This window comes from Rhipicephalus microplus, chromosome 2 (assembly GCF_043290135.1).
Source record: "Rhipicephalus microplus isolate Deutch F79 chromosome 2, USDA_Rmic, whole genome shotgun sequence".
In the NCBI taxonomy this organism is placed as follows: Eukaryota; Metazoa; Arthropoda; class Arachnida; order Ixodida; family Ixodidae; genus Rhipicephalus; species Rhipicephalus microplus.
Genome location: NC_134701.1, coordinates 273,958,020 through 273,974,175, shown reverse-complemented (window position 1 = coordinate 273,974,175; position 16,156 = coordinate 273,958,020). Strand labels below are relative to the sequence as shown.

Here is a 16,156-nt window from a genome sequence, read left to right as displayed (position 1 = left end):
CATGCTTCATAATATAGCATAATTTGTTCGTCTCAAAGAATACTATACCGAGACGGTCCCCAGCAGATAAGCATAAGTGTTTGACAATTATGGACCAAATAAATGTCCCACCGAATCAACGAGTCGAGTTTACGAAACACATGATAATGACTTGCGAGAAGGAAATATTCATCCGCTCTGTAAATGCAGCTGCGTTGAGAATTCGCCAGTAAATATCTGCAGAAGCGCTTTTCGCTCAGGAAATATTCACTTCCGCGTCAAACCACACCCTCGTATAGCACCGGCCCTATCATACTTCCACAGTTATCTGAAGAGCTCAGAAGAATTCCGGACGTTTCGGCAGTGCGGTTTTTATTGTAACATGTACTGAAAATACAACGTGCTAAAAGCTTTCACGTGCAATAAAATTTCCCTGCTTTCAATAATGCCATTATAATATATTGCGACTCTTGTAAGGCTAGAGCACAAGGACTTTCACTCCCATTAGGCACGCGCCAACCACATCTAATAACACTGAGAGTCTGGGGTCTACCACGAGTTGTCGCAACAAGCTTGGTTATATTTCGAGTATGTCCTCGTGAGCTGTTGTTGCAGCTTCAATTGGTCATGACGAAATGGGCATGCATTTCCTCATCTATTGAGCACCGTGACCATCGAGCACGTCGAATGTATAGCGTGAGAAAGTGTTTACCGCAACAGATCGTTATAGATAAGTGTCAGACATAGAGCGTGAGTACATGCACATTACACGGCGATGTTGTCGATGAACAAGGTATAGTTAGAGAACTCGTAGACCCCGTCACGACACGTGCTTTGTATCCGTACAAGTGATGCCGCAAACCCGGGTTTACGTGCGCGCTGTCGTCGGCGCAGTGACGTCATCTCTGTTCGAAGCTCTGTGCAGCTGCTGAAGCCATCCATTCAAACGAAGTCCGCACCACGGCCGTTCGAGACTGCAAAATAATAGAAAGAGAGTTGAATGAGTAATGACCGCTTATTAAAGATTGCTACTATAATTAAGTGAAAAAAAAGTTGAGGGAAGCATTCAACGTAAGATCCTGAACAAGAGTCTGCAGGTGATTATGACTTTTCTCGGTATAAAAAAGACGCGGATAATTGTTGGGAACATGAGCTGCTGCAAATTGATCAAGCGTTGTATTTTTATAGTTTAGAATTCAAAGAATACAGATAATAATATGACATAAACATGAAGTGACGACCAAATGTTCGACAAGAGGCTTGTTCAAAGCCAACTTTTGGACAGAGGGATCTTCTATTGCCAGAACGATTGCCCTGACAAAATCTCCTTATTGAAACTTCAGCTAAAGCGCCATTCTTCGTTCACTGAACTGCTCTGGCGGAATTTATCGGGCTGAACTTTGGCTTCGACAACATTCCTTCGTCAAAAACCATTAAGAGTATGTACGCCGCACGTGCTTCTCTCTCTTTTTTTTTTTCATGAGTACGCGTTACGGCTTTTCAAAGCTACCTTATGCCAAGAATAAAAAAAGCACGTTAGGCAGCCGTGTTTTCGATGGTGGTTAAGATGCATGAGGATCGTGTGCTCAAATTTAGGTGTACTCGTTAAACAACCCCAAGTGGTCGAACTTTCCGGAGCCCTCTACTACGGCGTCTCTCACAATGACAGAGTCGTTTTGGTATCTTAAACCCCACCAATCATTATTAAAGCTATGTTAGCAAATCAGCACCCATGCTGCAGCGAGGAATAACAAACCTGGGACATATATTCCTATGATATTTCCTCTTGAAGAACTCATGCCTACCCGCGGACCCATACCTTTCTTATGAGTGTCGTGGTACAGGAGTGTGGTGCCGGAGACGTAGGTGGAGCCGCCCACCGAGCACTGTCGACCGAGGCAGGACCCTTCGGCACCGCAACAAGGTTTCCCTCCCCGGCGGCAGCCGACAGCGGCCAGGAACCCTTGTCGAAACTTGTGGTGCATGAAGCAGTAGGTGATGGGGTTCGAGCACGACGAGGCGTAGGCCAGCAGGTGCACCACGCTGACGCCCGCCGAACCGAGCCAGTCGTAGACGGCGTCCGGGTCGTACAGGGACCAAGTGTGCACCACGTATAGCGGCGTCCAGCAGACGAAGAACTCGACCACGACCACGAACAGCATGCGGATGACGCGAACCACGGAGGCCTGCGTCTTTTCGGGGTTGCAGCCGCGCACCTGCAGCGCCTGACACCGGACGCCGTTTGACGAGCGCTCGAAGGCCCCTTTCTTGGTCGTCGACGTCGTGGTCTCGGCGCAAGCCATTTCCTCCCGTCCTGTGGGGCTCGACGGGCCGCTGCAAGAACTGTTCGTGTTGTCGTTGGCCCGTGCGACTGACTTCATAGGGATGCCTAGAAGAATGAGAGAGACAGAGAGAGAAAAACGACAAAAGTTATGTGATTTTGTGTGGTTGATGCTCGGGCCGCAGTTTTCCGTTTCGCTGTGCGGCTACCACCGGTTCGTCCGCGACCGATGAAGTGGAGTCATTTATGAGTGTATCTGGAAACGGAGCGTGACCAGCGCGTACGCTCACCTTTCAAGGAAGTTAACCGCAGTGGTTATTAGGTGTTAAAGCATCTTCTTCCGATGAAAGCAGCGTTGAGTTCAATATACAGTGTTTTTGGGGGACTGACTATATTCCAAATGACGAGGTAGGCCTACACCAGGCCATCGTAACACCACGATGCCTGTGTTGCTTCTTTTCCCCGATTATGTTTTTCTTTCTTCTGCGGCCTTAGCGACCGAGCGATGCTGGGACTAACGTGAGAGAAGTGTATGTAGCATGGGCGAACACGCAATATCGAATGCAATGAAAACAGAACAATATACTATTAGAGTGGTTGCTTGCTCGACTAGTTGGTTCATTGCAGCTCGTGCAACAGCTCGAAAGAGCGAAATAGAGACAGACAGAGATAGACCTTAAAGAGGGATGCTTCAAACTGTTTATTCACTCCTTGGTCGCCATTGTCATCGGAAAGCGTGGGTGGTAACGACCGTTCACATACAAACTGATCGCCAACCACCGAAAAGCCTGAGATAATCCTAGGTAAATGCAAGCGATAACGCACGCTGACACACACCTCTGTCCTCAACGATATCTACCACCTCGATTAGCTTGCTCAATACTGGTCTTTCGGCCGAGACGCAACTCAGACTTGCAAGGTTTAGCACGGCGAAACGTTGGCCTATCACCACAATTGCCACAACGTGAGCTAAGCTGGCGTCGGTTACTGCCATTGCCATTGTGCTTTACACTTTCTCATGCTCTTACATTGGCCACGTAATATCCAAGCTCAGGATTCTCTGTCGCAAACGATAGTGGCCATGGCAGTCGCAGCCTCGATGAACGCGCACTGGTGAGGTCTCTTTCAGGTTTCAGAACCCCAGCTGTTCGAAAATTTGCGATTCCTCCGCCACGACGCTCTTGATGACCATGTCGTGGCTGTGGCGCGTATACGCCCGGAGACTATTATAGATTGCATGATTGCATGAATTTTAACGCGACAGCGTTGAAGAGCTCGTTTCGCAGAAAGTTCGACGTCGGTCTCGTCGTCATTGGTTGCGAGCGAAAAATTATCATCTTATGCGTGAGCGAAAAATACAGAAATATGTTGTACTCGGCTGCTGACCCGCTGGTCGTGGGATCCGATCCCGCGGCTGCGGAGGCTGCATTTCCGATGGAGGCGGAAATGTTGTAGGCCCGTGTGCTCAGATTTGGGTGCACGTTAAAGAAACCCAGGTGGTCGAAATTTCCGGAGCCCTCCACAACGGTGTCTCTCATAATCATATGGTGGTTCTGGGACCTTAAACCTCACATATCGATCATCAATGATGTAAACAAAATAAAGAAATTATGAAAAGCCCTGGAGAAGAGTGCGGACCAAACCAGGGCTGTTGCGGTCCAAGTGGGGATCAAACCCGGGTCGTTTTCGAGCACAAGCGGATGTTCTACCACACATACGAACCTCTGTGAAAACAGTGACAGTAACTTCCTCTGCTTGGAAATACAATGAAAGTAGCTTTCATGCTTCACAAACACACCTGTTCTGTACATATGCTTCACAATGCAACATGCAACGAATGTTCGAATATGTGATTATCATGTTGGCTCCGTGGTTGAAAGCATGGTACCACCCTACAAAAGTCACACATGTTACTGCGCCTATTCCCTTAAGGCCATGTATTGGGTGCGTAGTGAATTTGAACAGGTTTCATGCACTGCTTGAAGCGCTCACTGCGAACAGGATGTCGCTTTCGCGTTCATATTCTAAAGCTGAAGCCTTAGGGTCTCCTAATTTTTATGACAACGCTTTCAAGCTACTGATTGAACGAGTCTGAAATTGCAATGACCCCATTTTTTTCGTTTTCTGCTGCTTCAGCGTTAAGTAATTTTTCATAACGTATACAACATTGGAGTGCTCCCTCAATTCAAACAAAATGTGGGACAGGTGTGCGCTTGCTTTGAACTACTGAGTAAATTGCACACGCAGGCAAAAAAACAAACAAAAAAACAAGACAGAACGAAACAAAATACTGAAAAGACAAGAACGAATGTGATGTAGGTTTGCTCGTGACAGGTCATACATCTGAGACATCGTATGAATATTGTAGGTAATGTTCCAGTGCTCAGGGTTATGTGAACGAAGATGGATATATGACGAAATGATCTCAGCAAAAAATTTCTGAAGCACGCAGTGGATTTTGTGGAGCACGCATTTACGATGATGCACTTGAGTGATACGAAAGCGCCTTTGTGTATACTGGGAAAATAACCGCAAACGAAACGAAAATAAAATAAAACACACAAAAACAAACACACGTTGTCTTAGTATTCACAATGGTTCGTTTTATTTTTTTATGTCTTCCGTAAGCTTCATAGTGCAATACTGAGCGGTATTGGAGGTCTTATGACATTCAAGGCAATGCATGTACGCAATTGGCCAGCTTTTTCTGAAGGATAAAATTGGCTACGAAGAAGTAGAGAAGGTAAAGAGACAGTTTTGCGTGTAGTATACGAATTTGGGAGTCCCCGCTTACCGCGCCTATGGCACTTGCCCAACATCAATGCTTTTGCAACAACGAGGATATATGCGTACCCAAGCCATTGCGAAAGTCTCATAGGTGTAGAACCGTTTATCTACAATATGACGGGAGCCAGTCGTCGCTGTTGGACGCAATAATGGCGAACAGCTGCTACCAACGAAAGCCCCACAGTATTCGAGGCACTATAAAGGCAGAGGTTCATAAATCTTCCCGTGTGCGTAATACGTAAGGCAAACAACTTTGAAGCACTCGTCGTTCAGTCTCCCGCCACCCATTCGTACCGTATGTCATGATTTATGGACAGCAACAGTGTCCATATGGCAAATCGTAATTGAGGTCGTACAGTAGAAGCTTTTCCAATATGGGCACGAACCTCCTGTAAATGAGGAGAGGTACGGCGCAGTGGTCCGTAGCCAACAGGGTTGCATTAGCAGGCTTGCAGAAAACATGTAATGAAAATGGAATGTCTTCAACAAGTGCCTCCCCGCCACCATGATGAAAAAAGTGGGCTACTGGCTTGATGGAGCGAACCGGAACAATCAAATGGGGAATGACAAGGACAAGCGCTTCTCTTCGTCGTCTCTTTTCCTTTATTTCCTTTTCACGCTGCCGCACTTTTCGATCAATTTTGTGCCATATAACAATTATGGAGGTTTCACGTTTCAAGTCCCGATACGATTATATCTTAAGCGGCGGCGGGACTTATAGCATCTTACCTCCATTTAAACGAAACGCCGCGACAGGTATTCTTTGCGACGACCTTTGAATTGCTTGTCACGTCAGAGGTGGCATTTCGGCGAGGCCTAATGCAATAACGGCCGTGCACTCACATTGAAATGCACGTTAAGGAAACGCAAGGCTTCAATATCAAGCCGTGAGCCTCTCACTACGGCATGTCTAATAAACGTGTCGCCTTTTTTAGCACGTCAATCCTTGGAAGTTGTTATTGCCACTGTTACCCTTCGTCAAGTGTATAACATCGACGGGCACAAGCCGCAGTCCTCCCTGAATTAATTCACTCACTTGGTGCCTCGATAAGGTGGCACTTGCTTTCAGCAAACCCGTCGCGAATAAGCTGCCAGCTACCTTATCTTCAAATTTCTTTCGGCTTAAAGGGCGATTAGTGATAAGTGGATCTACTTTGCTAATGGTATGTTCAGATTTACAATTCGCTGTAGTGATCTCTCAATTAAAAATGTTTAAAGCTTCATTGAGAGCTTTTTGTAAATATGGTGTGTATTGCGTATAACTGATTCTTAAAAGAGAGGAAAGGAGATAAAAGTGAGCCCCGTAACTGTCTGAATAGTGCGACACCTCAACAGTGGCTCACGAGAAATGGGGATAAGAAGGGATCAAAAGAAATAGGGAGGATCAAAAGGGATAGGGATAGAGATGAGGACACCCATATACATATGTAAAGAGAAGATAGAGAAAGATGTGTCCACTTCACGCACCGAAAGCTCGGAGATTGTATACCAAATGGTGAATCGAATAAATTTTATTTGTCTAACGAGCTGTGCCCGAAGGTGTCGCAGCCACACTCTACTAAATGAAGGCCGAAGACCCACCTAGTGCGACGGATCGGTTCTCCAGTCGTATGCCGACGCACAGCGTGCGAACGATGATGGCGTACACAAAGATCATGATGAGCAGAGGAAGCACCAGGAGCACCGAGTCCAAGTAGAGGTTGAAACCTTTCTCTGCTTCGTCGCTGGGCCACAGCTCACGGCACTTTTGATGTCCTGCGTTGTCGGCACAGTGCACATAACTAACCGTTACATAGTTACAGTTACAGGTATTGTTGAGAAAGTACATGGTGAAGAAGTCGCAAAGTGTCTCAATATTTAGATAACCATTATTAAACCTTTACATAACTGACTTTAAACAATTAGCTACCGCTTAATAATTGGTTGAAGACGGGTAAGCGAAAGCTAATTCTGGGTCAATATTTAGATAATCATTCAACCAAAATTTGCTTTTGAAGACTAATTGCAATTATATTTCTCAAGGGTCGGGGTGGAAGCTAATGGTTAATTATATGTTTATCAGGCCTGTGAGACTATGGCCTTAAATTTGACGCAACAACAACAACAACAACAACAACAACAACAACAACAACAACAACAACAACAACAACAACAACAACAACAACAACAACAACAACAGGAAAAATTTTGCGTTGATAGCCCTACCATTGGCATTGAATGGACCCCTCGTTGCTACAATAGTTGCTGCCCTACAAAACTTGGTGGCTGATGACTACCGAGTTTAAGAGACCCGACCACCCTATAGATATGAAGATGACTGCGCAACGCCCTAGGGAAATGTACTATGCTGAAGATAATGAGATAAAGCTATGTCTTTCATTGCGGCATGTCCACGTGAATAGACCGGCCTTGATTAGTGACGAGAAGCATCTTGTAATGATGCCACAATGTCAGGTAAATATCTAAGTATGTATTCCTACCTCTCCTCATGCTCACCGAAACCGCATAACGCATAGGATTCGAAACCATTAGAGAATTGTGTTCATTCTCATAGGAAAATGTAAACAGCACCGATCCCTAGGTGAAATGGCATACGCCATGCTACAGAGTGAACACGTGTACTCGAGCGCATACGAAAGGTGCAGGTAAACGATTCCACAGGAAACAACAAGTTTCAAACTGACAGTTCATGTGGTAAGTCTTTTGGATGTGTTAGAATTATACAGTAAATCTGACAACTATGCCTGCAACGCTCTCTGGTTGCGCGCACAGCGCATACAAACTTCGTCTCAAAGTTTGTTGTTTGTCACTGCATATTTGCTTAGAAGACAGCGCCTTATGTCTTGGCCACTTTCTGAAGTCAACATATATGATACTAATACGGGCAGATTGGCCGTCCGTGCTTCGTTATCTGAGGCTCACAGGCGCCTGCAATGTTTAGGCTAAAACGCGATCGCGTATACAGTTCGTTGCTGCCGTAAGCAAATTTCCCCTCTCCCTTTTTCTCTCAAACACTCCCTCCCCTGTCATATGTCGTATTATCAAGTGTGTCAAGCGAGAATGAGGAGGATGGAACAATTTCTTGGACAGCGGCTCATTATGAGCCTTAGCTAAGCCGACAGGCTTGGCTGAATACATACCTTATACTTTACGTTTTCAATCTTTTTTTTGGGGTTATTCACTACAACGTCATTAATTCTTGTTCATTAAACAAACAAGTGGGAGCAATGTATTTACGCTGGTATGAGCCACACAAGTTGAAGAGTAGAATACTTCTCGCATAAGAATAAAGATTGTTTGAAACTGCGTTGATCCTTTATATTAATAGATGACCTCTATGGAAGAGTACATAATAAAATTCATGCCTGTAAATGTTCACACTTCACAGTGTTCCAACGATAAGCAAGAAGGCTTGATTGCACAGGTGCCCGTAGTGTCAACTATTTTGTCTATAGTTCGAACATCGTGAATTCTTACCAAGTCGCTCAAGATGTCTATTCAAATACCTAACTAAACATGCAACGGTAAAGTGCCAGGCACTAACGCTTAATTTCATTTGTCACAGCTGCAAAAAGTTGGGTCTTATACGTATAATATCAATTATTAGCTCGCTTGTTTGGACGCAGGCACCTAGAACATCTCGGAGCTTGTCTTTGTGCTATGTAAAAAGAGCCCACGCCAGTGTTTGGTCTCTGTTCTCTTGGAAATGGTAGTACGGAATATTTTCTTTTTAGAAAACAAAAAAAAAAAAAAACGGAGGCAGTGATTTCCAGTCGGAGCACGTCGTTTTTTCACGAAGTTCAACGAATCAAAGCGATTTGGGCTGTTACAGACGCCGTAGTAGAGAAGCGCGGATGATTTCCATCACAAGGGGTCCTTCAGCGTGCACCTACACAGGATATCACGTGGGCATCTAGCAATTCGCTTCACAGAGACGAGTGCCCGGTGCTATCTTGAAGTGGCAGTAGAACTAGAATAAAGGAAACCTAATATTCGAAGACGAATGCCGACGCGACGCCACTAGACCACAGCCTTATAGGCACGACTCACGCAGTATCAAACGATACCATCTGAAGGGCCTCTGTTTTCCTCCTGAACTCGGGAATACGGTTTCGGCGTAGAAGAGGAGCATTGCGCAATCCTCGCGGTTCGAGGGGCTTTCGAAACTCGGCAGAGAAAGCGCATCTGCAAAGCGACGTAACGTTGCTCCAAGTATAGGTCACAAGCTCGCGTCGAGCTTAAAAAAAAAAAAAAAAGCCTTACTTGATAGTTCTTTAGAAGCTGCGTAAGATGCTGCACTGTCAGACAAAGTAAGCCTAGTGTTCCAAAAAACAAAACAAAAAGAAGAAAAAGAGTAAAAGTAATGTAAAACAAACAAATAAATAAAAAGTGATAGTATATAAACAAATAAAAATTGATAAATAAATGAAATAAAAAAAGAAAAAAAAGCACAAGACAACTCACTCAAGATACTTTCTCTGTACAAAATAGTTGAGAGAGAAACACACATTAATAAACAGCGAAGTAATGCGGGTACGGCACTGTACACTGCATGCTGAAATATAGGGTCGAGGGAGACGTGCTGCGGATAAACGAAGTTTGCATATTGCACACCAGACTTGCGCCACTCGTACAATTCTAGCGAAGCAGATGATACAGGTATCAAAATGAATTTGGTAGAAGGGAGACATCGCATAACGTTTGCTGGAGCGCTATAGTCAGGAATGTGTTTTTTTATAGTAATGTCTAGCGTCTTTCATGTCCGTCGCGATATGATTAGTAGGTACTTCTTAGAGGTAAAAAACTCGGCAAAGCCGGCGTAATTTGGAATCGGCGTTATGCGAAGCATGCGGAGGGAAGGTGACCCAGTTGTAGTTGCTTTTTTATTAAGTAACACGTCATGAAATGACGCTAAGTATATGTACAAATGTGGCACACACAGACATACGTTCAAGAGTTGCAGACGTTTATATAACCAGTTGTTTGCACATGCGCAACGATGCCAACTGGAACATGCGTATTAGCAACACCAGAAGCTGACATGAAGTGCTGATGCTGGCGAAGATGCTGGCGAAGATGCTGGCCCTGGACAGTGCTACATAAATCAACTTCAGCGCACAGCACCTAATCACAGTTGACCTTAGCACGACGTGACGGCTGTATCAAAGGAATGCATATGTAGTTTTTATAAAATTAGGTGAACAGCACTGCAACCACTATTGACGTTTCACGAAGATTAGCGTCTATTTGAGAAGTAGTTCCGAGGGCTGGCGTAGCTTTGTGGTAGATTGCCCGACTTCCACGCAGAGTGTTTGGGTTCGATTCCTGCTGGGACCCTGAAATTCATTATTTGAATTCATTTGGGGACCGATGCTTGGGGGACCGATGCTGCCTTTGTCAGGTTTTTCTTGAAACTGACCTTTATTCTATGCCATCGTAGGGTCGACGCTACCAATGTCGGGTATTTCTTGAAGCTCACGCGTTAAAATGGTCCATGTGTGTTCTCGTCATTCCTAGGTAGATACTAAGTGTCAATCACCTGTGGCACGTACCCGCATACCAGCGGCACATACCCGCCCTTGGGTATGTGCCGCTGTCCGATGGGAAGTGTTTGACGACGCACGCGACTGGATTGTGAGATTATTCATGTCTTGACCAGCGCGTCATGTTCGTCAAACCATCTTACCCTCCTATGCTTCTTTTGGTTCACGCCATGTTAAGGGGTGACCCCGAGGGCACCACAACGTAAACGGCTAGATAGATAGATAGATAGATAGATAGATAGATAGATAGATAGATAGATAGAAGCTGCCAAAGTAGAATTGGATCGCATTTAAAAAAGAGGTTGTTTCCCGTTCGGTTTGCTTTAAGTACTGTGTCAAGTTTTTGCTTTTTGTTCTTCTCCCGTGCGCGCGCGCGTGTGTGTGTGTGCATCAGCAGTACTAACAACACTAAAAGTAATTAATTCCTTTGTACAATACCGCCGATGGAGAGACAACTGAAAAGTTTTCAGAGGGCAAGACTTTCAGAGTCCTTGAAGCACATAAAGTTAAGCGCAGCACTGAATTGATCAGGACACGACAGGGAGAACACACAGAACTCCCAGCCCCGACCTCATCAATTTCGTGCCGTGCTTTACATTATGAGCATGTAACGCCAAGTAGGCCGACACTGCACCCTTGCTAAGTTCGTTCCTAGAAGTACATCGTGTTGAGAAGCACAAAGCGTGAAACGTCGACGTACACTCTCGACGTGCATGTGCAGTATAGTTGTGTAAGTGTTGTCGTCAATGCCTCGTCGTTCAATGCTGCCTAGAGGGTTCCTTCATTGTCAACGAGGGCCAGTCCAAAAAGCAAGTGGTGCGCGTCGTGCAATTTTCGAGACGCTAGCCGTTTTGTTGATCAATCTTGGTGACAGCGGCGCCTTCGCTGTAAAGCCCAATGTGTAAAGTAAGACGCACCATCTCATCGACTTTTCGACGTATAGACGAGGATTCGTGAGTTCGCGCTAATGCGAAAATAAAGTTTATTCTTCTGTTGTCTGCGTACGTGCTACGAGTGCTGAGCTCTAAATTAGCTTTGCTGTCGACTTAGCCTTTTACGCAATTCGATAGGCCTCTTGAGTAGTTTCTGTAAAAGAAGGCAAAGGAAGAGTACGCACACATCTTAAGGCTTGTGAGCACACGTAGATTTCTTGCCACCCCACACATACATAACGTTATTCCAAAGGAGGTTAATAACTAACTCTAGCTTGAATGGATATCAACATATTTGTGTCGCTCGTCCTCTAGCGGTACTCAACAGCCAGAAAAAAAAGAAACAACAAAAATATTGTGACATTTGAGAATACTTGTTGAAGAATTGAAAGCGAAGTGCTTACAATATGCGACACCTCTTTACGCGCGTGTCATGTCATTACTCATACATTCCAGATGGTTTAACTTTGTTTTTAAAATAGTTGCAAAATCTGCGAAATTTCTAACGGCTCTTGCTTAGCTAGCTGGCTAGGTCGCGGGATCCAATCCCGGCTGTGGCAGCTGCTTTTCAGATGGAGGCTGAAATGTTGTAGGCCCATGTGCTCAAATTTGGGTCCACTTTAAAGAACCCCAGGTGGTCGAACTTTCCGGAACCCTCCACTACGGCGTCTCTCCTAATCATATGGTGGTTTTAGGACGTTAAACCCCACATATCAATCAAATCAATTAGCTAGCTGGCTACCTCAAAAATAGAGGGAACGCGATAGCATATACTGTCTTGGAATAATCACGGATATCAGTGCGTGACCCCGAACTCTCTACCCGAAATGCGCCTGCGCGAAGGTGACGGCGCAATGACACGGCGCAACACTGAGGTCGTTACGAAAGCCGTTTGTGTTCGCCCGGTCGATACACGAAGCGAAGCACCCTTCTTCGGCTGCCACCAGCGAAATGGCGTCTCTAAATCGCTGCTGTAATTGCCCTTGGCGGAGTTTCTATGCTATACGCTGTACTACTTATATAAGAAGGCACACCGATTTGTCATCAAGGACTGCCGGAGGAAAAGGGTATGCCGCGAAATGAGCTGTTCTGGTTTTTTTTTATGACCAAGGGAAACAACGTTGCCGGAAAGACGTGTTCTGTTCACATTTCAAAACGGTAAATTATAGTCGAGTCATCTTTTATTCCTCCGTGACATAAGCTAATTCTGCGGTTTTCAGAAGGTCGTGTGCCATTGGCCTTTGATGGACGAGGAATAAATACGCACACAGACAGGTTGGCTAGGCGTTTCTCAGATGGTCTGCCTGTGCTAGGAAAAATGAGTAAGGAGAATGAAAGAAAGATATAAAAAATGTCTCACACACACACACAAAAAAAAGGAGGAGCGAATGAAAATGAAAAAAAAAGAAAGCACGAGCGAATGAAAATGAAAAAAAAAAGGAAAGCATAATACCGTGGTGCTTAATTGCTGGTTATGAGATGCTACAAACTGCAGAAAGATGTAACAGAGAAAAGAACAAAAAAAAAAGAAACGATAAGAAGAAAAGGACAGGAGAATACGAGAAAGATTGACTCTGAAAGAGGGCATTAGAAAAAAAAACAAGTCAGTTTCGGCCCAAGTTTGTAGCAATGAATGTGATAGCAGCACATACGAAGAGAGGCTAGAAAATTTAGGAAACATGTGAAGTGTAGTGAGCGTGGTCGATTGCACTTTAATTGACGGTAATGCAGTAACCATAATATCTAAACAGGTGTTGTTGTCAATAGTTGGCTGCGGGACGCCCGACAGGAGGCGAAGCCCAAGTTTGACATCGAGAAATGTGACAAGCCACTGGTTCTCACGTCGAAGTGCATTACCATTGAAGTCTTGAAGTGACTATAACCGGTCCATCTCACTGTGTCGACGAGGAAGCCACGCGACTTGCTAACGGCGCTAGCGTCAACACCACTCGTCTGGTGCAGCGAGTCGAGTTTGGGTTTGCAGCGAGTCGAGAGATTGACACGGGTCGAAAAGGTGATATTTTAGATTTGATTGCTCATTTTATATTTTGTGCACATTCCACGCAATAGCCTGCAAGTGCTCCTTCTTTTTTTATTATCTGCGTAGTTTAAGAGAAAAAAAATATTCAATTTATTTTGTACAGACAGACCAATTTCGTCTCTTGTCATTTTCGAAAGTTAACGACAATATGAAAACACAAATATTACCTTGATGAAGATGATTTTTTTCCTTACAAATGCACGCGTAACGAAGAGTGAAGCAGCATTGTTTGAAGCTTGTATGCTGAAGCAAAGTGTTTTGGAAAAATATCTGAACGGATGACATTTTGAAAAGTTGCTGGATTTGAGATCTTTTTTTCCTCCTAAGCTAAGCAAGCTAGTGTTTTATAACTTCGTAACATATTACAACATATTTTTTACAATATTGCCTGTCGATACCGTGGCTATACTTCAGACACGTAATTTTATACATGGCTTCAAACTTTTTAATTGGTCGACAGTAAAGCCTATTGAAAAATCAATAATTAAAGAAAACCCACCTTCGATTTTTCTTAAAATCTCGTAAAGCGTTCCTCACAGACAATAGAAAAAGAATATTTAAAAAATATAGCATTATTTCATTTGCAGCGACAATACTGCGGGTGGAAAATCCACCTTTTCGAGCATGCATTTAGGCAATAAACGCAGGAGAAATCGGGCTAAAAAAAGTGGTATTGAGCTTCCGAGTCATTTGAACAGGACAATACTTACAGAGGAGAAGAGGATTAGCACACTGAGGAATAAATTAAAAGCTCTCTTATAAATTTTGTTTCATTTCGTTGGTGTTGGTTTTAGTGTGAAGGTAACAAATTATTGATGCATAATCTAGACTAGAAATTACCTTGATTGCAATAAGGCGAACAATGGGAGTGGAAAGTTTGTAAGCTCGTTTAAGATAAAACAGTTTGTAATTGCATGAGCTTGTTACAGTTTTTTTATGTCTCGTTCAGTTTAGGTCATGTAAAATCCAAAGACCAACGTACTTGTAGTGTTCCTCCTCCTCCAAGAAGACACTATTCGCTGAATATGCAAAATGAAGAGGGTTATGTTTGTGAGAAACTTTCATAAAAACGTTTCTTTTAACTAACCGACATCTGCCATTTATGGCACCAGCGAATGACCTTATGAAATGCATCATTCAAATGAGTTTGGTCTTGTCTGGTTTTCTATCTCTGTGCACGGGATGCAGTCATCAGCATATAACTGAACATTTTCCGGCACACCATGTGAAATATCGTTGATAAATAACGAAAATATGAGTGACCCGAGCACTGAGCTTTGGGGGACACCTGAAACAACCGGTACTGTACGGGAACAATGATCGTTGGAGAATAAGTTCTGCCCTGCCACGGTGGTCTAATGGCTAAGGTACTCGCCTGCTGACCCACAGGTCATGGGATTGAGTCTCGGCTGCGCCTGCTGCATTTTTGATGGAGGCGAAAATGCTGTAGGCCTGTGTGCTCAGGTTTAGGTGCACGTTAAAGAACCCCAGGCGGTCGAAATTTCCCGAGCCCTCCACTACGGCGTCTCTCATAAATATAAGGTGGTTTTTCGAGGTTAAACCCCACATATCAAGAAGAAATACTGTTTTCGATTTGAAAAGTAAGCGGAAATCTTATGTAGAAGGTAAGTATTTACAGCAATAAATGCCATTTGAACAGCAACTTTAGCGAGAGACCATATCGAAAGGTTTAGCAAAATGCGAAAAAATTGCATCTACTCGTTATCTGGAATTCATATCTAGTGCGAAGTCATGCAGTGTAGTTACCAACTTAGTGCAGGTAGAAAGTTTTTTCCTGAATTTGTGCTGTGAATCTGATAAAATATTGTGCTCAGCTAGGAATTCAAAAATATTCTTACGTATTATATGCTCGAGGATCTTGCAAGAAATTGAAGTTAATGAGATTGGACGATAGTTAATTAAATACTAGAGATCTCAACTATTATGTAGGGGCTTTACTTTTGCGGTTACAAAGTCATCCGAAACTTGACCATCTTGCAAAGATTTAGAAAAGATAATTTTTAGATAATTTTAAATACTCACGGTATTGTAAGTATAAGTGATTCGGAGAGCAAGGTGAAATCAGAATAGAAGGTTACGTCGACCTTGGTGAAGTTGGCTGACAAAAGTGACTTAGTTGGAAACCTGTCACGAGAGCTCTATATCATTAGTTCCTGCTTCTTTATGTAGTGATTCGTATGCGCTATCTATCTATCTATCTATCTATCTATCTATCTATCTATCTATCTATCTATCTATCTATCTATCTATCTATCTATCTATCTATCTATCTATCTATCTATCTATCTATCTATCTATCTATCTATCTATCTATCTATCTATCTATCTATCTATCTATCTATCTATCTATCTATCTATCTATCTATCTATCTATCTATCTATCTATCTATCTATCTATCTATCTATCTATCTATCTATCTATCTATCTATCTATCTATCTATCTATATATCTATCTATCTATCTATCTATCTATCTATCTATCTATCTATCTATCTATCTATCTATCTATCTATCTATCTATCTATCTATCTATCTATCTATCTATCTATCTATCCGTTTGCGTCTTGGTGC

The 16,156-nt window shown here is 43.5% G+C and overlaps 1 protein-coding gene across 1 annotated transcript in view; it reads right to left on the bottom strand.

Moving 5' to 3' along the window:
• Positions 1–625: 625 nt before the first annotated feature.
• LOC119183549 (cholecystokinin receptor type A) overlaps positions 626–16,156 on the bottom strand; it is a 132,956-nt gene continuing 117,425 nt past the window's right edge. Inside the window, 4 exon segments of the mRNA XM_075881901.1 lie at positions 626–953; positions 1,799–2,150; positions 2,152–2,368; positions 6,670–6,802. Coding sequence (XP_075738016.1) covers positions 922–953; positions 1,799–2,150; positions 2,152–2,368; positions 6,670–6,802 — 734 coding nt within the window. The 3' untranslated portion in view covers positions 626–921.